Source organism: Pan paniscus, chromosome 10 (assembly GCF_029289425.2).
Source record: "Pan paniscus chromosome 10, NHGRI_mPanPan1-v2.0_pri, whole genome shotgun sequence".
Lineage (NCBI taxonomy): Eukaryota > Metazoa > Chordata > Mammalia > Primates > Hominidae > Pan > Pan paniscus.
Window position 1 is genome coordinate 67,507,718 of NC_073259.2, and position 22,428 is coordinate 67,530,145.

The window sequence follows — 22,428 nt, forward strand, 5'->3', positions numbered from 1 at the left end:
GGGAGTTGGAGGCTCCAATGAGCCGTAATTGTGCCACCATACTCCAGCCTGGGTGACAGAGACCCTGTCTCAAAAAAATAAAATAAATGAAAATAAAGATAAATAAAACAAATAAAAATAAAATATCATTTATAATACAGCCAAACAGACCATCTGAAGCTCATCCAGCCACTTCCTAGGTTCAGAGGAGATTAGTGTAATAAACATGCACATCCACTGGTTGGGCCAAGCCATTCTTAGGACTTAAACACTCAATTCAGGGTTGCTGCTGCTGTTTGTTCTCAATTTGTTTTTAAAACAGTAAATAAGTTAGCATAGATAAAAAACACATATAAACCAAAATACATGTCTGAAATTAATCTAAATGTCCTCCAGTATACTCAAGAAGATGTTTTGAACCCATGGGTCTCAAATTCTAAACTTGAATTGCTTCAGAAGAAGCATAAAGTCATTGAAAATTTCAGAAAGCAGTATGTATATGTCTATGTGTGTTCACATATACACGCATACACAATTTCTTCTAAAGATTATCAATTTTGGTTTCAAACTTATTGAATCAACATGATTATATCATTAATGGTTTATTTATGTATTTACTGAATGAAATACCGAGGCATATGTATTTCCCCTCCCCTGATCCCCTCAATTTTCTTATGCAACAAGTGGGCAAGCCTAGTAGTTTATCAGGAAATCTGTTAGAGAGTAAGTAGTGGACACACTGTCTTATGATAATGTTTGCTCTCTCTTTCTCCAGGGTAGATTATGTCATTCTCTTGATTGTTGTAGTTATCAAGTTGTATTTGCTTATGTGTCTGTCTCCCCACTGGACAGACAGTGAGTCCAGAAGATCAGGGATTATGATTTTTATCACTGTGTCTAATCACCTTTCTGCCCCCAGGAGCCAGCTGCTACTTATTCAGTAAATGCATGTTCTTCCACATGACAATCTTGATTGGCCAATTTCTGTACTATGTAAGGTTTTGGGAAGCAGAGATGGACAATGATGAGAGAAAGTGGATGAACTCAAAAGAAGACGAGGTTGTAGGGAGAATGTGGGAAAGGAAGGAAGGGGTTATCTTTTAGAGCAGGAAGCAAAATTGGAAGTAAAGTGTCCAGTGGCAGTGGTGAAAAGTGTTGACCAACCTCGTTTTGGTGAAGGTGGCTTCAAGGTCAACTTAAACTTTCCAGTGGGAAGCAGGGTATTTCTGAGCCTAATGCTTATGGAGAATTGGCCTCTGTATTTCCCTCAAGACTTTTACGGAGCACCTAGCCAGGCTCAAACATGAGCCAGATGCTGAATACCCTGCCAATGGCCTGCCATTTGAAAATTACTCAGTTTGGTTAAGAAACAATTTAATCTTATTCTGGTTTGTAATTTAAAGCCTGCTAATATCAAAGTACACAGAATTCTCATTTTTACTTAGCTACATAGATGTCATTTTGAAGCTGTGCCATCCTGAAATTAAAAGCACAAGTGCTAGAATCAGCTTTCACCATTCCCCTAGAAGAGGTCAGCTTTTTTAGTGTTAACAATGTGTTCTATAGCACGAAGGCGAAAAAGACTACTTTCCAACATCTGACCTCCTTTCATATCTCCCAGAGGACTGTGATAAGGGCCACTGCTGCTGGCTGTGGGGTCCTCCATTCCCCTGCCTCTCACGCCTGCACCCTCAGTGCACACGCCACCTTTCCTTTTTCACATGGCAGCTTAGCTGTGTCTTCTGGTGACTGTGTAGCCTCAGAAGCATGGTTTTTAGTAGGTACAGATCTACTAGGAACTTTCCATTAAAGCTTCTAAGAACTGAAAGACAACAGGAGGAAAGGAGAGCAGGAGAAAGAGGGAGCATAGAGATAAAGAAGATAAATGATCCTCATTTCAAATGAAGACTGCTCAGTGAAAAAGCTCCTTAAGGTAGTCTTTCCCAAACTTGCCTGCTCATAAATATGAATTACACAGGGCCCCTGGGAAAAATCCAGATTCCTGGGTACCATTTTAGAATCACTAAATACATCTGCAGAGTTAAGAGTCTGATAATCTGTATTTTCAACATGCCCTGGAAATTCCAACAGTCGGGCAAATCAGGGAATCACTAATTTAAAAGAAGTCCACTCCATAAACTTAAGTCATTGAGATTTGAATATATCAGGATTAGCTCTCAAAAACGCATTGCTTCATGGAGTAAAATTTCAACAGAATTGAATTTTAAAAGAATTAAATCCCAGGTACTAGAAATGCAAAACATGACAAGTATGCATGTTCTAATCTGGAGTTAATTTGATAGGTGCAACCCCATATGCAAAGCAGTAGCCATGTCCTATTGTTTTTTTCTTTCCCAAAACATGGAGGTGTTTTTTATACCTGTTGCCTCACCCTCATTCTAGTCTTCCATACTACTCCTCTCTGGTAATGGGTCTCGCTTCCTCCGTCTACTCCCTATGCTAATCCACTGCCTCCCCCGGCCCCTGGCTATATTAATATTCCTGAAGCCCACTTTCATCAGTATTTTTCCATGATGAAAACAAATGAGCAAACAACCCAGAATTACACACAAAAATGCATGCGCACACATGGCCCTCCTTCAATGGATCTCTACTGCCTAGAGAATTAAATACAATTCCACTGCATGGTATGCAAAATCTCCACAGTATGGCCCATCCTCCCCTCCAGCTTGATCTCTAACTTCTTCCCTACACGTAACACATGCGCTGCCAAGATGGACTACTGGCTGTGTCCCAAACACGCCTGGGTTTCCCAGCTCCAGCTGCCCTGCCAGGCACGTGTGCACATCTCACCTATCCACACTCTATCCACTCTTCCAAGTCTTCTCATATGCCTCCCTCCACTCCACCAGACTTAATATGACCTGTTTCCCCACCACCACACGTGTATAATTCTGCCGTGTTCTATTTGTCTTGGATACGAGCTCTTTGGAACAGAGTCTATATCTTAAGAAAGCACCTTTTTTTTTTTTTTTTTCTTTGAGATGGAGTCTCGCTCTGTCGCCCAGGCTGGAGGGCAGTGGCACAATCTCTCGGCTCACTTCAAGCTCTGCCTCCCGGGTTCACGCCATTCTCCTGCCTCAGCCTCCCGAGTAGCTGGGAGTACAGGCGCCCACCACCACGCCCGGCTAATTTTTTGTATTTTTAGTAGAGACGGGGTTTCACCGCGTTAGCCAGGATGGTCTCGATCTGACCTCGTAATCCGCCCAACTCAGCCTCCCAAAGTGCTGGGATTACAGGCTTGAGCCACTGCACGCGGCGAGAAAGCACCTTTTAATCTCTACCACTGCCAAGTACGTGAGTAGACTGGAAAGACCATGGGCTTCAGAATCAAGTGGCCATGGATAAAAATTGTGTCTGAGAGACTTTCAAGGAGTTACTTAGCCATTCTGAGCTTTTTGCTCCGTGATTAGTATAGCAGTGATAATAATATCAACCTTACAATATTACGTTATGGAATTAAATGTCTGTGGAAGTGTCTTGCTCACAGTAATTGCTCAATAATGATTCATGTCCTCCCTTCCCTTCTTAATTCAGATTTATTTACATATGCTCAATAGAGCAATAAATATTTGTGATTCCATTTTTCTAGTACCTGCTTCCAGTTATTTCAGGTTTTTATACAGGCACAAAAGCCCTTTTCTTCTACACTGCTTTCCCTAAGAGGAGTTACCTTGACCTAAAAAATAAGGAAAGCACCAACCATAAAACCCTGCCTTTCTTGGTCAGTTATGTGCATTTAAAAAAATAAATATTCTACATAAGCTGTTATTCTGGAAAACTGGAATTTCACTGGCAATCCCTGATCCATTTATGCACATAAATTTCCAAAGGTAAATATACCAACTAGGCAGAAGCTGGCAATATGAAAGTAGAGCTGAGTCAGAATGGGAACCGGTGGCTGGGATGAGGGGCAGAAGACAACTACAGATATAAGAGGCAGGAAAATGAGTCGCTTAACACTGATTAATGGCCAGGCTTGTCATACTCATTAAAAGCATTAACTCCTGATTTAAGTTATTTAAAAAATATATTTATGCTAATGTGCTAAAGTTTTTGTACTAACTTCATCTTTCTGGAATATTTCAGGGCCAAGGTAATGCTAAAAGTTTTTAGATAGGGGCTAAAGAAAGGGAGCTCAGGCCTGACAGTCTCAGCACACAGGACGGATAGAAAATGGGGGGAGCTGAATGAGCAGAGACTTTAGGCCTGCAAAGTTTGGGACCAGGATGTAAGCATGGGGTTCAAGTTCACAGTCCCATTATTAACAACACTGAGCAGTACCACTGCTGCCCAAGCAAACAGGAAAGGTCCGGGCCAAAAATGCATATCCTTCTTTATTTCCCAGAACTGGAATTCCCATTCAACTGATTTTCTGGAAAAATAAAGTTTCATTTTACATCGTCATGGTGATTTTCTTGAGAATATAATGCCAAGAGTACAGCTTCAAGATCATCTTGTTGTCTAACGCCTGGTTCCTTATAAATAAATAAATAAGAACTGCTGAACTACTAAGAGCAATGGCAGCCACTAGACCCCTTGAAGTTACTGTTAACAACAACAACAACAACAACAACAACAACAACAACTTTCCCCCAGGCATTTCTCTGTTGCACTGAAAGAAAGAAAAACTCCCAGGGGAAATAGAAACCTAAAAACCTTGGAAAATAATTCCATTTTAACACAGACCAATTACTAAATAGAGAATTACTCAAAGAAACAAAGTATTTTCCTAAAACAAAGAAACTAAACCTGGATTTAGGTGAATTGATATTTATTCAGAATGATTTTTAATGTTGTTATTCTAAAACTTCCAAAAATTCCATCTGGTATAGGAGTTGTTGAAATAGTCGTAGATCATGGTATAGTTGGTGAGGGGTTGCTGGGTTTTATTTAAAGTGCTATTCAAAAGTTAACATATAGGTTTCATTCAAAGTTTAAGAAGTAAAAAATGAACAACCAGAAACAAGGGTAAGATGTGGGGATATGGATAGATATTTTATACATAAGACTTCTGCATCCCAAAATATCAGCTTGTTAGAGAATTCTGTCATCTATTCTTGCTTCAGTCAAAACAAACAAAAACAGTCAAAACAGTATGAACAATAATCGTCTATGCCACCAAAAGCTTTTCATTCATTCAGCGAGCATTGAGTCCCTAGCTGGAGATGCAAAGACGAGCAAGAAATATTCTCTTCTGTTGAGAAGCTCATTGTCTAATGTAGAATGTAGATAAGCAACCAGACATTCAGAATGACCTGTGTTACAAGCAATAATACAGCTGAACACTGGGTACTATGGGAGCACTTGGGAAGGGTGCCTAAGCCAGAGAGCTTCGCTGGGGAGCCTTGATATCTGAGTAAGAATTAACCAGGTGAAGCAGCAGGGGAAATAAGCTCTAGGGACAAACAGAGTTTCGAGTGCAAAGGCAGGCAGAGTATGAGGAGGGAAGGCCTTACTTCTTTGTGATAAGCTCTAGGGACAAACAGAGTTTCGAGTGCAAAGGCAGGCAGAGTATGAGGAGGGAAGGCCTTACTTCTTTGTGACTGCAGCATGAAAGTAAGGGGAGGACTGAGAGAGATGAGGCTGGATAGGTGGTCCTGGATGTCCTAATTAATTTTGAATTAGCAAATAATAAGTATGACTTTTCTCTATTTTTTTAAAAAACTTAGTTCCTTAATTGCACCCAAAATTTATCTGTTGAGATAAAATAATTTCATTCCTAGTTCTAATTAGTTGCTTAAATAATTGTTATCCTTGGAGAGCAGTAAATGACAGATGGAGGTTAAAAATTCTGTACAAATGTCAGTTGCAGTTTGTTCATAAATCATGTAGCAATTACCTGCCTTGTCTGGTTGACATATACTTGAGGGAGGATGGAAAGTGCTGAATGCCTGAAGATAAATCAGCTCTTCCTCTGGGAGGTGAGTTTATTCTTCTTTGAAACCTAGGGGTATTTAGTGTCTGGATATAGTTTGGGAGGAAGTGGTATGGAATACCTAGAGAAGCCCTTCACTATGGGTGAACTCTTACTTCTTTTCTTTTCTTTTTCTTTCTTTTTTTTTTTTTTTTGAGACAAAGTTTTGCTCTTGTTGCCCAGGCTGGGGTGCAATGGTGCAATCTCAGCTCACTGCAACCTCCACCTCCTGGATTCAAGCAATTCTACTGCCTCAGCCTCCCGAGTAGCTGAGATTACAGGCATGTGCCACCACACTGAGCTAATTTTTTGTATTTAGTAGAGACAGGGTTTCACCATGTTGGTCAGGCTGGTCTCGAACTCCTGACCTCGGGTGATCCACCCACCTCGGCCTCCCAAAGTGCTGGGATTACAGGCTTGAGCCACTGCACGCGGCGAGAAAGCACCTTTTAATCTCTACCACTGCCAAGTACGTGAGTAGACTGGAAAGACCATGGGCTTCAGAATCAAGTGGCCATGGATAAAAATTGTGTCTGAGAGACTTTCAAGGAGTTACTTAGCCATTCTGAGCTTTTTGCTCCGTGATTAGTATAGCAGTGATAATAATATCAACCTTACAATATTACGTTATGGAATTAAATGTCTGTGGAAGTGTCTTGCTCACAGTAATTGCTCAATAATGATTCATGTCCTCCCTTCCCTTCTTAATTCAGATTTATTTACATATGCTCAATAGAGCAATAAATATTTGTGATTCCATTTTTCTAGTACCTGCTTCCAGTTATTTCAGGTTTTTATACAGGCACAAAAGCCCTTTTCTTCTACACTGCTTTCCCTAAGAGGAGTTACCTTGACCTAAAAAATAAGGAAAGCACCAACCATAAAACCCTGCCTTTCTTGGTCAGTTATGTGCATTTAAAAAAATAAATATTCTACATAAGCTGTTATTCTGGAAAACTGGAATTTCACTGGCAATCCCTGATCCATTTATGCACATAAATTTCCAAAGGTAAATATACCAACTAGGCAGAAGCTGGCAATATGAAAGTAGAGCTGAGTCAGAATGGGAACCGGTGGCTGGGATGAGGGGCAGAAGACAACTACAGATATAAGAGGCAGGAAAATGAGTCGCTTAACACTGATTAATGGCCAGGCTTGTCATACTCATTAAAAGCATTAACTCCTGATTTAAGTTATTTAAAAAATATATTTATGCTAATGTGCTAAAGTTTTTGTACTAACTTCATCTTTCTGGAATATTTCAGGGCCAAGGTAATGCTAAAAGTTTTTAGATAGGGGCTAAAGAAAGGGAGCTCAGGCCTGACAGTCTCAGCACACAGGACGGATAGAAAATGGGGGGAGCTGAATGAGCAGAGACTTTAGGCCTGCAAAGTTTGGGACCAGGATGTAAGCATGGGGTTCAAGTTCACAGTCCCATTATTAACAACACTGAGCAGTACCACTGCTGCCCAAGCAAACAGGAAAGGTCCGGGCCAAAAATGCATATCCTTCTTTATTTCCCAGAACTGGAATTCCCATTCAACTGATTTTCTGGAAAAATAAAGTTTCATTTTACATCGTCATGGTGATTTTCTTGAGAATATAATGCCAAGAGTACAGCTTCAAGATCATCTTGTTGTCTAACGCCTGGTTCCTTATAAATAAATAAATAAGAACTGCTGAACTACTAAGAGCAATGGCAGCCACTAGACCCCTTGAAGTTACTGTTAACAACAACAACAACAACAACAACAACAACAACAACAACAACTTTCCCCCAGGCATTTCTCTGTTGCACTGAAAGAAAGAAAAACTCCCAGGGGAAATAGAAACCTAAAAACCTTGGAAAATAATTCCATTTTAACACAGACCAATTACTAAATAGAGAATTACTCAAAGAAACAAAGTATTTTCCTAAAACAAAGAAACTAAACCTGGATTTAGGTGAATTGATATTTATTCAGAATGATTTTTAATGTTGTTATTCTAAAACTTCCAAAAATTCCATCTGGTATAGGAGTTGTTGAAATAGTCGTAGATCATGGTATAGTTGGTGAGGGGTTGCTGGGTTTTATTTAAAGTGCTATTCAAAAGTTAACATATAGGTTTCATTCAAAGTTTAAGAAGTAAAAAATGAACAACCAGAAACAAGGGTAAGATGTGGGGATATGGATAGATATTTTATACATAAGACTTCTGCATCCCAAAATATCAGCTTGTTAGAGAATTCTGTCATCTATTCTTGCTTCAGTCAAAACAAACAAAAACAGTCAAAACAGTATGAACAATAATCGTCTATGCCACCAAAAGCTTTTCATTCATTCAGCGAGCATTGAGTCCCTAGCTGGAGATGCAAAGACGAGCAAGAAATATTCTCTTCTGTTGAGAAGCTCATTGTCTAATGTAGAATGTAGATAAGCAACCAGACATTCAGAATGACCTGTGTTACAAGCAATAATACAGCTGAACACTGGGTACTATGGGAGCACTTGGGAAGGGTGCCTAAGCCAGAGAGCTTCGCTGGGGAGCCTTGATATCTGAGTAAGAATTAACCAGGTGAAGCAGCAGGGGAAATAAGCTCTAGGGACAAACAGAGTTTCGAGTGCAAAGGCAGGCAGAGTATGAGGAGGGAAGGCCTTACTTCTTTGTGATAAGCTCTAGGGACAAACAGAGTTTCGAGTGCAAAGGCAGGCAGAGTATGAGGAGGGAAGGCCTTACTTCTTTGTGACTGCAGCATGAAAGTAAGGGGAGGACTGAGAGAGATGAGGCTGGATAGGTGGTCCTGGATGTCCTAATTAATTTTGAATTAGCAAATAATAAGTATGACTTTTCTCTATTTTTTTAAAAAACTTAGTTCCTTAATTGCACCCAAAATTTATCTGTTGAGATAAAATAATTTCATTCCTAGTTCTAATTAGTTGCTTAAATAATTGTTATCCTTGGAGAGCAGTAAATGACAGATGGAGGTTAAAAATTCTGTACAAATGTCAGTTGCAGTTTGTTCATAAATCATGTAGCAATTACCTGCCTTGTCTGGTTGACATATACTTGAGGGAGGATGGAAAGTGCTGAATGCCTGAAGATAAATCAGCTCTTCCTCTGGGAGGTGAGTTTATTCTTCTTTGAAACCTAGGGGTATTTAGTGTCTGGATATAGTTTGGGAGGAAGTGGTATGGAATACCTAGAGAAGCCCTTCACTATGGGTGAACTCTTACTTCTTTTCTTTTCTTTTTCTTTCTTTTTTTTTTTTTTTGAGACAAAGTTTTGCTCTTGTTGCCCAGGCTGGGGTGCAATGGTGCAATCTCAGCTCACTGCAACCTCCACCTCCTGGATTCAAGCAATTCTACTGCCTCAGCCTCCCGAGTAGCTGAGATTACAGGCATGTGCCACCACACTGAGCTAATTTTTTGTATTTAGTAGAGACAGGGTTTCACCATGTTGGTCAGGCTGGTCTCGAACTCCTGACCTCGGGTGATCCACCCACCTCGGCCTCCCAAAGTGCTGGGATTACAGGCATAAGCCAACACACCTGGCCTCTTACTTCTTTTCTCTGATGAACTCTCAGGCTCTTTTGCTACCTCAAATTGCACTATGACCTGTCAGGTGTTAGAGAGATCAGCAGTGGAGAAAGTCCCAGGAAACAGTCTGGAATCAAAAGGGGTCTGCCCCTCTCCTGGACATATCAAATATGAAAACATCACATTTACCAAGAGACAACACCGTAAGAGGGTAACTGACAGAAACCAATTCCATCCTGAAAATGCTCTGAGGCTTTAAACATACTTTATTGTCTAGACTTTGGGCCTCAGAATACACCTGCTTTTTCTCCCACTATCCTGATGAACTCTGCACTCGAAAATTTTTCTCTGTACCAATTTAGCAAACCTCCATTTATTAGCAACTTTAACCTCCAGATCCTTTAGATGACTTTCATTCTTCTTTGTCCTGGATATTTTTACATGACAGACAAAAATATCTATTCTCAGAGCTGGAGGAGATAAAAATGTTTGCCCTGAAGGTAATGAACTCTTGATTTAGCTAAAACTTTTTAAAGAGTATATATTAAATATAAATACAGTATTATATAAAATTATAATGTGACAAATTCATTGTGAAATAGTCCATTTTTCTGCTGTAATACTTTTTATATAGAGTTAAAAAAAAAAAAACAAGGTAAACTTAGTAAAATGGAGCAGAAGAATAAAGAAGCAGAAAACAAACTTATTCTAAGACCTGAGCTGTGTTTTAAGATGAAAGTGGTTTCTGCTCGTTGGCAAGAAGAGAAAAATCCTAGACATTATTTCTCTTGCATCCTAGGACAGTAAGGAAAGTGTGTCTCAGCCAAATAAGTCAAGAGACTGTCACCTTCTGCCAGATCTTGGAGCAATTCTTATTCTTCATTAGTTTTTTTTGTTTGTTTTTTTTTTTTTGAGACGGAGTTTCACTCTTGTTGCCCAGGCTGGAGTGCAACGGCACAATCTCGGCTCATTGCAACCTCTGCCTCCCAGGTTCAAGCGATTCTCCCCAGGTTCAAGTGATTCTCCTGCCTCAGCCTCCCAAGTACCTGGTATTACAGGCGCCTGCCACCACATCCAGCTAATTTTTGTATTTTAGGCTGGTCTTGAACTCTTGGCCTCAGGTGATCCACCTGCCTCAGCCTCCCAAAGTGCTGGGATTACAGGCGTGAGCCACCACGCCCAGCCTCTAGTTCTTTTTTATGAATTATTTGATTAAGTGCTGTTAAATACTCCCTAGCACTTCAATAAGTGTTTTATATAACTTTTTTCAACCTCACAACTATAAAATGGGCCCATTTTACAAATGAAGGACTTGGGGCTCAGAGAGGGCAAGGGATTTGCTCAGTCACACAGGTAGTTACTGGTGGAGCTTTGCCAAACTCACGTCAGTCTGAATCAGAAATTTTTCTTCTGAACTTTTATACTATACGTTATACTTGCTTTATCCAGTGACAATGCTAAGTTCATTAAGAAGTGAGAAACAACTTCTATGTATAGTATTCCCAAGTACCTCATGCAATGCTACGCAATTCCACAAAATGTTTAAGAATTTTCTATCCCCCTTCTCTTTTAGCAGTATATTCCCCACCAGAACTAGCAGGGACAAGGTAGCTAAGGCTAGCACCGTTTCAAAACATTTTGCTTCAAAAGTGTTTGACTTCATCATCTCATTAATAGCTACAAAGAATCAAAGAGAACAAAGGAACTTATTCTACCCGCCCCTTGATCCCTTTATTAGACCAACTTACTCAAGGGAATCAATGATTTTTTTTGGCTCCACAGGGCACGGATAGATAACTTCATCGATGTGCTTCAGGTTACAATTTGAATAGGCAGTAGAGATATGTATAAAGGCTTCCAGCTTTGGCATCTGACTAGCCATAAGCAAGAGCTGCCGGGTGGCAGTGACGTTAAGTTGCACAGCATGTCTAGAGAAGATTAAGCAGAAGGAAATACAATGAAGTAAGTCAGTATCATGCCTTGCTATAACTGCACCTACTCCAATAACTGGCATACCTATCAGATTTTGGTGGCCGCACCAAAACACCAGGAAGAGAAGGATGGGTCATGGCTACACAGTTATGTGATACTCGGAATGTTTTATGTAGTGATGATGTGTTTTGTGCACGTAAATCCTATTCACTGACACACTGTACATATACCTAGAGGACAATTCGTTCTAATCAACCAGAAAAAGAATTACAATACTCTGAATTTATAAAGGTGCTTCTATAGGCAGCCATTAAAAGAACACAAACATGTAAATTAAGCATCTAACTGAAGAAGTTGGAAAATATAAATAAACTGGAGGGGAGCAACAGTACATTTTTTAAAGGAGCAATGTAACTTGCTATTGTAAAGATCCAGGCAAGACATGAAAATTGATGTCAAAATCTAAAATTGCAGCTAGTAGAATGCAAAGCTATATAAACAGTATGTGATAACAATGAAATAGTTCATTCCAGGAATACATGGTTTATCAAATACCAGGAAACTTACTAATTTAATTTAACTCAAATGAGAAAAACTATATAAGAATCTATATGTATTTTGAAAAGTTTAAAATGACATTTAATTTCCATTTCCAATTTAGTTAAACAAATTCACTAGAACAGGAATAAAATGATTAAGCAATATATATTTAAATTTGCTAGCCAACATCATTCTTAATGGTGAAAAGCTAGGAGCACTGCTTGTAACGTCAGTGGTAGGAATAATGCCTACAATCACACTACTACTTAACATTGTTCTGAAGTCCTAGCCTTGGAATTAATTAGAAAAATAAAATTAAAGAACAGATATAGATACTAAAAAGACAGCCACAAAAATTACTGTCGGATTATATAATTGCATACATGGAAAACAGAAGCAGCTTTTTAAAACACTGAAATGTACTATAATTCAGTAAGGTGTCCACTGATAAAAATTACGTAAAAAATCACTAGCTGCCTGTGTATAAACAAAAATTAGAGAAGAAAAGGGAAGAAATGTCCAAAGTTGAACATTTAAAATATATCCAATTCATCATAAATGAATATGTAATAACAAAAAACAAATAAAAAATTGAATAAAATGGGAAAACATATATTGTTCTTGGATAGGAAGAATGAATATTTTAAATATACTAAATGTTTTTAAAGTATTCTACATATACAAGGTAATTCTAATCAAACTCCCAAGATTTTTAAAAACCTGGCAAAATTATCTTAAATTTAATCAGGAAGTATATGCAAAGAGAACAGTAAGGAAAATTCTATAAAAATGAAAGTGTGGCTGGGCACGGTGGCTCACGCCTGTAATCCCAGCACTTTAGGAGGCCGAGGTGGGCGGATCACCTGAGGTCAGGAGTTCAAGACCAGCCTGGCCATGATTGTGAAACCCCGTCTCTACCCAAAATACAAAAATTAGCTAGGCATGGTGATGCGTGCCTGTAGTCCCAGCTACATGGGGAGGCTGAGGCAAAAGAATCACTTGAACCCAGGAGGTGGAGGTTGCAGTGAGCCAAGATCACGCCACTGCACTCCAGCCTGGGCAACAGAGCGAAACTCCATCTCAAAGAAAAAAATACAGTGCTGTGAGTATGCTTGCTCTAATATAATAAAAATTACAGTAATTAAAATGATACAGTACTGGAAGTGAAAGCCTGATTTAATGTAACAAAATAGTTGAAAAACTGAAATTTAGTTTAAGAGCTTTATATCAGATAAAGAGTAAAAATAAAATATTTAACAAATATTGTTCAAAAACTAACCATGTGGCAGAAAAAAAAAATAAAGCTGCTTTACTTTCACATCTGCATCACTCTTCTTACAGAATTGGCCCGTACTCCTCTTTCTAGGTAAATACTTTATAAATGGATCAAATACCTAAATGTAAAAATGAAACCATAAAAATACTAGGAGAAATTATAAATAACTGCATAAATAATTGACTTGAAAGACATTTGATAAATTGTTAAAATAGTTTCAGCCTTATAAAAGATGAAGAATTTAATGGCCAGGCGCAGTGGCTCACGCCTGTAATCCCAGCACTTTGGGAGGCCAAGGCGGGTGGATCACCTGAGGTCAGGAGTTTGAGACCAGCCTGGCCAACATGATGAAACCCCGTCTCTACTAAAAATACAAAAGTATTAGCCGAGCGTGGTGGCAGGCACTCGTAATCCCAACTACTCGGGAGGCTGAGGCAGGAGAATCGCTTGAACCCAGGAGGCGGAGGTTGCAGTGAGCCAAGATCCTGCCATTGCACTCCAACTTGGGCAACAAGAACGAAACTGTCTCAACAACAACAAAAAAAATTAAGAATTACTGTGCTGAAACTTTCAAGAAGTCTTAATAAGAAAAAAATGTTTCAATAGAAAAATAGGCAAAGAACATCAATAGGCATTTCACAAAGAACAAAATGCCAATAAGCATTTAAATATCATTAGCCTTTGTAATCATCAAAGAAATACAAATCAGAACATGTGCTACCATTTCCATTACCCTATTAGCAACATTAAAATAATTTAAAAATTATAGTATTATTTTGTGACTGTAAAAATGAGCATTCATGTGCACAGAGACAGTGTAAGTGGACACCACATTTTTGGAGAGCAATTTAGCATTATGTGTGAAAATGCAAACTGTTCATAACCTGGGTACATCTGATATGTATCTGATAATTGTACTTCTAGGAATTTATCTCAAGAAGAGCACACAAAGGGGTGAAAAATATACATGCACACAGATGTTCACTGCAGTGTTGTTAATAATAGTGAAAAATTAAAACAATCCAAATGTCCACCGACATAGAACTGGTTTAATATATTATATATATGTACAATGGAATGTCATGTAATCATTACAAATTATAATAGAATATTTATTGACAATGATAGATATCAAAAAATATAATTGAGCAGGTTGCAAAATATCCTTCTTGCTAGGATGCCATTTTCTTCCAGTAAAATTGAACATACACCTATGTAATCATAGATACATAAAGAAAAATTGGAGTGAATGTTCTCCACAATAGTAAATGGTTGTTTCTAGATGGTGGGATTTTGGAGGAGTTTTGCTTCTTTGTATGTTTTTTTTGTTTAGAGTGTATTTCTTTTTTTTTTTTTTACAGAAACTATGAAGAAATTTACATGCACACATATGTATACAAGCCATGAGAGGGAAATGGGAATGTACCTGAGAGTGTCGTCAAAGCGTACAGTGGCTGCACAGTGAAATATTATGTTTGTACAGGAGAGAAGCTCCTGCATGTCCTCTTTGCTGATGGCAAAGTCATTCTGATTGAGATCTGCATAAATAGCTCTGATCTTCTCATGCACATTTGGACAAACTTCTTTGACTTTCTCAAATAGCTGAAACATAAATATAGATCAATATACAAAAAATAGCACCATCATTATCACATTGTTCTTGTTTATAACAACCTGCTTAATTATACTCAAAAACTGGTTTTAGTTGTAATAACATTACTTAAACAAGACATCTGGCTGGGCATGGTGGCATATGCCTGTAATCTCAGCACTTTGGGAAGCCAAAGCAGGGAGATCACTTGAGCCCAGGAGTTCGACACCAGCCTGCGCAACATGGTAAAAACCTGTCTCTACTAAAAATACAAAAAATTAGCCAGGCATGGTGGTGTGTGCCTGTAGTCCCAACTACTTGGGAGGCTGAGATGGGAGGATCCCTTGATTGATTAATATTAGAAAAACTGTTAAACATCTTTCTGGAAGAGTCAGAATGACCTCTTTGTTGAGAATGTGCCCAGGACACTTTATCAACCTTATCAATCCCAGATGTCAAAAGCATTGAGGACTGACCTAACTTCCAAATTATCTTCAGAATTGCAGTAACACACCACTGAAAAGGCTGGCCCTACAGTGCAGAAAAATGGTAGACAGAATTGAAATATGTTAACTTGCCAGATCAATATGTGGATTTCTTCCCTTTCCTAGTCATCTTCATTAAATCCTCAGAATGGCTTCTGAACATGCTCTTGCCTGATACAAATGAGACATGATTTCTCTGACTACCTGAGATCAACTTTTTATTACCCAATAAAAACACCCTGGGGTACATCTCTTCCAGAAAGATCTTTAACAGTTTTTCTAATATTAATCAATCATAAGCATGCTAAATGTTTTCTTCTAGAGTCAGATGTTTTCCCTCTTGATAGTTAATGTTAATTGTACAACAAACATATGTTGAATATTTTTGGATAAGCTTATCTAAAATTTGTATAATTTTCTCTTTTTTGACAACTGAATTTGGAGAAGACTCTTTTTGAGTCTACATGATATATTTTATTCACTAGAAATTTACTTAGGGTTCTGTGGACTCTTTCACTTTGGCCTGTGAAGACTTCTGACTACTGGAAAGCAAGAAGTAGGAGATGGTTTCAGCATCCACCCTTCTCACAATGGGGTTCCTTACATATGATGTAAGCAGTCATATTTAGATTTTCTTTTGCCTTTGGTTTTTATGACTTTAAAAGACAGAAGTTACTGCTATTCCATATTATACTTTCAGACAACCTGTGCAACGTTGAACAGCACCAAGATCCCATATTTGCATTACTTTTCAGGAGATCATTACAATTTTAGGAAATAATGTTCCAATCTGTGTTGTATCTGTTGCATTGTATTTTCAATCAAGAATGAATATCTGAATGAACATAGTACAATTTTTTAAAAGTCTGAGTTTTCTGATTTAGATAGTAGTTGATAATGTTCCACTGAAATAAATCAATGAATTGGCTGCATCAATTCAAACCACAGTGCTAAATGAGGATTCCATTTTACTACATTAGCCTTGCTTAATAATAGGACTTGCCCTGTCAGGAATCTCACCATACCCCTATAGCTTCTAAAATAATACTCTTTAATAGTGCCATGTCCTGAATAGAGTGACAGAGATGGCAGCCAACTGGAATCCAACAGGTTAGTGGTTTTGGTCTTTTCATAACGCTGTCCACAAAGTGAACTGCATTGGAATCACTAGTAGCATAATTAAAATGTATATTCCTGGGTCCCATCCCATACCCACTAAATAAGAAATTACTAGGGCACACCCAGGAATCTGTATTTCACACCAAGTCCCCCAACTGATTTTAAGGCATGCAAATGATGAGAATTTCTCCATTTAGAGTGCAAACACGGACAATTGCAGATGAATAACTGCATACAACTCATTTCCCTTTATAACTGCCCAGAGCAATCTTCGCATCAGTAGCTTTCAAACTGTAGGCATGAAAAATCAAAGAACCTGGTTAAAAATTATTTCTTTATTCCACCCTCAGAGACCCTGGCTCAGTAGTTTTGTGTGTAACCTAGGAAATTGTATTTCTTAACCACCTCTGCAGGTGGATCTGATGGTCCAGGTACCATAATTGGGAAACACTGACTCTGAAAAATTCATGTCTGTTCTTAAATTCAGGGCTTATATTTCCCCCTCTAGTTTGTAAACTCCTTGATTCTTTTTTCTTTTGTAGGGAAACTCTTTCTATTTTTCTTTAATTTCTGTGGGTACATAGTAGGTATATATATTTATGGGGTACATGAGATGTTTTTATACAGGTATGCTATATGAAATAAGCACATCATGGAGAAGGGGGTATCTATCCCTTCAAGCATTTATCCTTTGAGTTACAAGCAATCCAATTATACTCTTTAAATTATTTTAAAATGTACCATTATTATTGACTATAGTCACCCTATTGTGCTATCAAATAGTAGGTCTTATTAATTCTTCTATTGTTTGCCACCCTTTACCATTCCCATCTACCCCTTCCCACTTGCCTTCCCAGCCTCTGGTAACCATCCTTCTACTCTTTATGTCCATGAGTTCAATTGTTTTGATTTTTGTACCTGACAAATAAGTGAAAACATGCAATGTTTGTCTTTCTGTGCCTGGTTCATTTCACTTAGCATAATGACCTCCATTTCCATCCATGTTGTTGCAAATGACTGAATCCCATTCTTTTTGATGGCTGAGTAGTACTCCATTGTGTATATGTACCACATTTTCTTTATCCATTCATCTATTGATGGACACTTAGGTGGCTTCCAAATCTTAGCTAGTGTGAGCAGTACTGCAACAAATATGGGAGTGCAGATACCTCTTTGAGATACTGATTTCCTTTTTGTTGGGTATATACCTTGCAGTGGGACTGCTGGATCATATGGTATTTCTTTCTTTTTTTTTTTTTCTCAGACAGAGTCTCACTCTGTCACCCAGGCTGGAGTGCAGTGGCACAATCTTGGCTCACTACAACCTTCACCTTCCGAGTTCAAGTGATTCTCTTGCCTCAGCCTCCTGAGTAGCTGGGATTACAAGTACGCACCACCATGTCTGGCTAATTTTTGTATTTTTAGTAGAGATGGGGTTTCGCTACATTGGCCAGGCTGATCTTGAACTCCTGACCTCCAGTGATCCACCCGTCTCGGCCTCCCAAAGTGCTGGGATTACAGGCATGAGCCACCACACCTGGCCCATATGGTATTTCTATTGTTTTTTGAGGAACATGCAAACTGTTCTCTGTAGTGGTTGTACTAATTTACATTCCCACCAACAGCATATGAGGGTTCCTTTTGCTCCACATCATTGACAGCATTTTTTATTGCCTATCTTTTGGATATAAGCCATTTTAACTGGGGTGAAATAATATCTCATTGTAGTTTTGATTTGCATGTCTAATGATCAGTGATGTTGAGCACCTTTTTATATGCCTGTTTGTCTTTTGTATGTCTTCTTTTGAGAAATGGTTATTCAAATATTTTGCTCATTTTTTGATCGGATTATTATACTTTTTACTGTATAGTTGTTTGAGCTCCTTATGTATTCTGGTTATTAATCCTTTATCAGATAGGTTGTTTGCAAATATTTCCCCCCATTCTGTGGCTTGTCTCTTCACTTTGTTGATTGTATCCTTTGCTGTGTAGAAGCTTTTTAACTTGATGTGATCCCATTTGTCCATTCTTGCTTTGGTTGCCTGTGCTTGTGGGGTATTGCTCAATAAATTTTTGCCCAGACCAACGTCCTGGAGATTTTCCCAAATGTTTTCTTGTAGTAGTTTCATAGTTTGAAGTCTTAGATTTAAGTCTTTAATCCATTTTGATTTGATTTTTGTATATGGAGAGAGATAGAGGTCTAGTTTCATTCTGCTGTATCTGGATATCGTTTTCCCAACACCATTTATTGAAGAGGCTGTCTTTTCTGCAGTGTATATTCTTGGCACCTTTGTCAAAAGAGTTCATTGTAGGTGTGTGGATTTTTTTCTGAGTTCTCTATTCTGTTCTATTGGTCTGTGTGTCTGTTTTTATGCTGGTACCATGCTATTTTGGTTACCATAGCTTTGTAGTATAATTTGAAGTCAAGTAATGTGATTCCTCCAGTTTTATTCTTTTTTGCTCAGGTTAGCTTTGGCTATTCTCAGTCTTTTGCGGTTCCATATAAATTTTAGGATTTTTTTTCTATTTCTATGAATAATGTTACTGATATTTTGATAAGGATTGCACTGAATCTGTACACTGCTTTGGATGGTAGTATGGACATTTTAACAATATTGATTCTTCTAATCCATGAACATGGAATACTTTTCTAGTTTTTGGTGTCCTCTTCAATTTCATTCATCAGTGTTTTATAGTTTTCATTATAGAGATCTTTCACTTCTCTGGTCAAGTTAATTCCTAGGTATTTAATTTTATGTGTGGCTATTTTAAAGGCTTTTTAAAAAATTTCTTTGTAAACTCCTTGATTCTTATTCATCTCTTTATGCCTGACAGTATGCCATTCATTGAAAAGACTCAAATTTTGCTTATTGAATTAAAATTAATTCCTGTAAGATCAGTAATAGAACTATTACTACAATAGAATGGAAGCCTGATTCCTGAAGTTTGTATGACTGTGATGAGAGATAGCAGATAGCGACTGCTAAACGAGGACACAAGTGTTTCCTGAGTCCTCTATATTAACTGCCAGTGGGAGCTTGAAGTAATGTGATTTCTCCAGTCTTTATAGCAGACCTTCTATTTTTATAATAATGACAAGACTGAAGGGACAAGATGAAATGGTGCAAATGGAACCTGGATAAGCACCAGCTCTTCTAAAAAAAATTTTCTTTTTGGTGTGTTTGTTGCTAATGTGAGAGATTAAAGTAAGAAAAATAGATAAAATCAAAATGAGTAAAGAAAAAACATAATTTCAGAAATTTCATTGAAAGCCCACCAATAAAGAACAATATAATTATTTTAAATTCTAAGAGCTTATCCTGTTTCTTCTCATTGCATAAACTCATATTCTCTACTTGATGGCACAAGACTGAGAGGTAAATAGTTGGAAAGCTGCTCACCATCATCAAAACTCAAGCAGAGGGATTGCTGTTGATCCATTTTAGGAAACCTTGTTCTTTACAAGAGTAGGACACATTTCTGTGGTCACTGAAAGATACAGCTGAAAGGTGATCTAAGCATTTCAGATTGGAAACTTTGGGAGTGTTCCATTGATTTGCCATTACACAGGCAAGTATTTCTCTCCTTAATTTGTTTTTAAACATAAGATACTCTTCTAATTATATGAATAGTTACTTGTAGCCCAGAGGCAACAGAGAAACTGCAAACTCTTAAGTAAGAAAATTCAGCAGAAAGAGAAAACCAGAAAAAAAATTTGTCTGGTTTAAATAAACTCCTTGGGTATGACTTCTGTAGTCAGACACCAAGACTGCATTTTTATTAGAAGTAGGAATTGGGCTGGGGGCATTACATTTATATGATGCTTTTGAAACAATCCAGAGGCCTTTAACATGGTCTCTTACAATGAACTAGTTAGCCACATGACCTCATTTTGTAAGTATCCACAGGAGAGTTGCCCTCTACTTCCTGGGGCTCATTGAAGGTAATCAAATCTTTTCTAATCATGAGAATCTTTGATCTTTAATCATTTTACTACGTCTTTCTCTTCAAAAAGTCTTTCTCTTCAAAAATAACTATATTATGTAGTCCCAATAACCCACCAAAATTTGCTTAATTTTTTTTTGGAAAATAAATGAGTAAGGTTACTTAAACTAAGGGGCAATCTCTGTGGAATATTTGGTGTCCCAAGGTGAAAGAGACACTGTAATTTTTTTTAGAGAATTTTTAGAGTGCTGAGTAAAAACAAATCAATGAATTCTGCAAATTAGCTTTAAGTTGAAAACAATTAAACACAAATAAGTTCATTAATTTAAGCAAAAACCATTATACCCAATGTACAGATTAACAAAAATTCACAAAATGTTAAAATTATTGCTAGTTCACTAGTAACTCTCAGAAGATGTAAAGAATTAATCTAGAAGTTTTTAGTGCTTTAGCGAAGACCGTTTCTATAACGCCATAAGGCAGCATGGTGTAGTAGTATGGCTGTCAAAATTCGGCATATAGCAGGGTTGCCCAGGAAGTTGCTCAAACAAACAAACCTATGTCCTGACCCTGAAGATTCTCATTCAACAGTTATTAGTCCAAGCTTGGGCATCTATCTTTTCTTTGAACATGGTCTCTAGTAATTCTGATACACCCTGAAGTTGAGAACCATTGGTGTATTGGAAAGAGCTCAGGCCCTTAGGAGTCATGAAAGACTATATTTGAATTCTGATTCTGCCATTGATTTGCTATGTGACTGGGGCAAGTTACTTACCTCTCTGGGTCATTGTGTTTTTGCATATTTATCTAAAATGCCAACGACCTGACTATCGTATTCTGTGACCTCAGAGAATTAAGCATATATTATGCTGTTCTTAAAGACAATTTTGCATTTAAAAATCGTATTCTGTGACCTCAGAGAATTAAGCATATATTTTGCTGTTCTTAAAGACAGTTTTGCACTTAAAATCGTATTCTGTGACCTCAGAGATTTAAGCATATATTATGCTATTCTTAAAGACAATTTTGTATTTAACAAAATTTTAGTTCACTTTACATAATATTCTACAATAAATGCTAAAGGCAACACAGTGTTTGATTCATCATCTTATGTTTTCTTTTCCCCACACCAAAGATCAATTTCACAGTCCTTTGAGAATTGTTTCTTGCAGGAAAAGAGCTAGGGTGGCTAGGAAGATGGAGACCAAACTTAAGATTATTTCTACTCTCCAACAGAACTGGTGGCATCTCTGCATTATCCATGCTAGAGGATGGAAAAAACACTGATATTAACTCAGAAATGGCAAGCAATAGTTTCACTTTCCTCATGATATTGTCATCGAGGAAGAAATTTCCTAGGGGAGGCAATGCAGTACAATAGGGAAAGTATGGACTTAAGAGATTAGAGACCTGCATTCCAATTTTGCTGTATCACTTGGCACAAATTACATAACCTTGGAGAGATGACAACTGTATCTCATCTGTGATGTAGGAATAGGCATACTGCAGAGATTTCTGAGGATTCGTGTAATGAAAGTCAGATGTTTGTCATAGTGCCTACCGCTTTGTAGGTCCCTAATAATAGGAAAATTCCCTTTCTACTTCCACAGCAATACTCCATTTCCAAAAACTGCTGATCAGAAAGCTGTGTTGTGTGTGTGTGTGTGTGTGTGTGTGTGTGTGTCTGTGTGTGTGTTGGGTCATGCCAACGTTTCTGATTTTATCCTGTGATCCAGATACTTGAAGAACAAAATGTATGCCAAAATCATGTTGAACCTCATGGCTTGGTAACTTTTTTTAATGAAATTAGTATGGGCAATTTGAAGCTTTTTTTTAAGACTGAAGCTCTGTCACCAGGCTGGAGTGCAGTGGTGTGATCTCGGCTCACTCCAACCTCCACCTCCCAGGTTCAAGTGATTCTCCTGCATCAGCCTCCCAAGTAGCTGGGACTACAGGCACGTGCCACTACACCCAGCTAATTTTTGTATTTTTAGTAGAGACGGGGTTTCATTATGTTGGCCAGAATGGTCTCGATCTCCTCACCTTGTGGTCTGCCTCGACCTCCCAAAGTGCTGGGATTACAGGCATGAGCCACCAAGCCCGGC

General features: G+C 38.0%; 1 protein-coding gene across 2 annotated transcripts in view; it reads right to left on the reverse strand.

The window, feature by feature from the left end:
• Positions 1 to 22,428, reverse strand: part of FAR2 (fatty acyl-CoA reductase 2) — a 189,844-nt gene that overhangs the window by 28,852 nt on the left and 138,564 nt on the right. For both annotated transcript variants that reach the window (XM_003828833.5, XM_034936107.3), the window contains 2 exons: positions 14,610 to 14,785; positions 11,184 to 11,363 (listed from right to left, as the gene is read on the reverse strand). In XM_003828833.5, the coding sequence (XP_003828881.1) occupies positions 11,184 to 11,363; positions 14,610 to 14,785 (356 nt within the window). The remainder of the gene's footprint in view (positions 1 to 11,183; positions 11,364 to 14,609; positions 14,786 to 22,428) is intronic.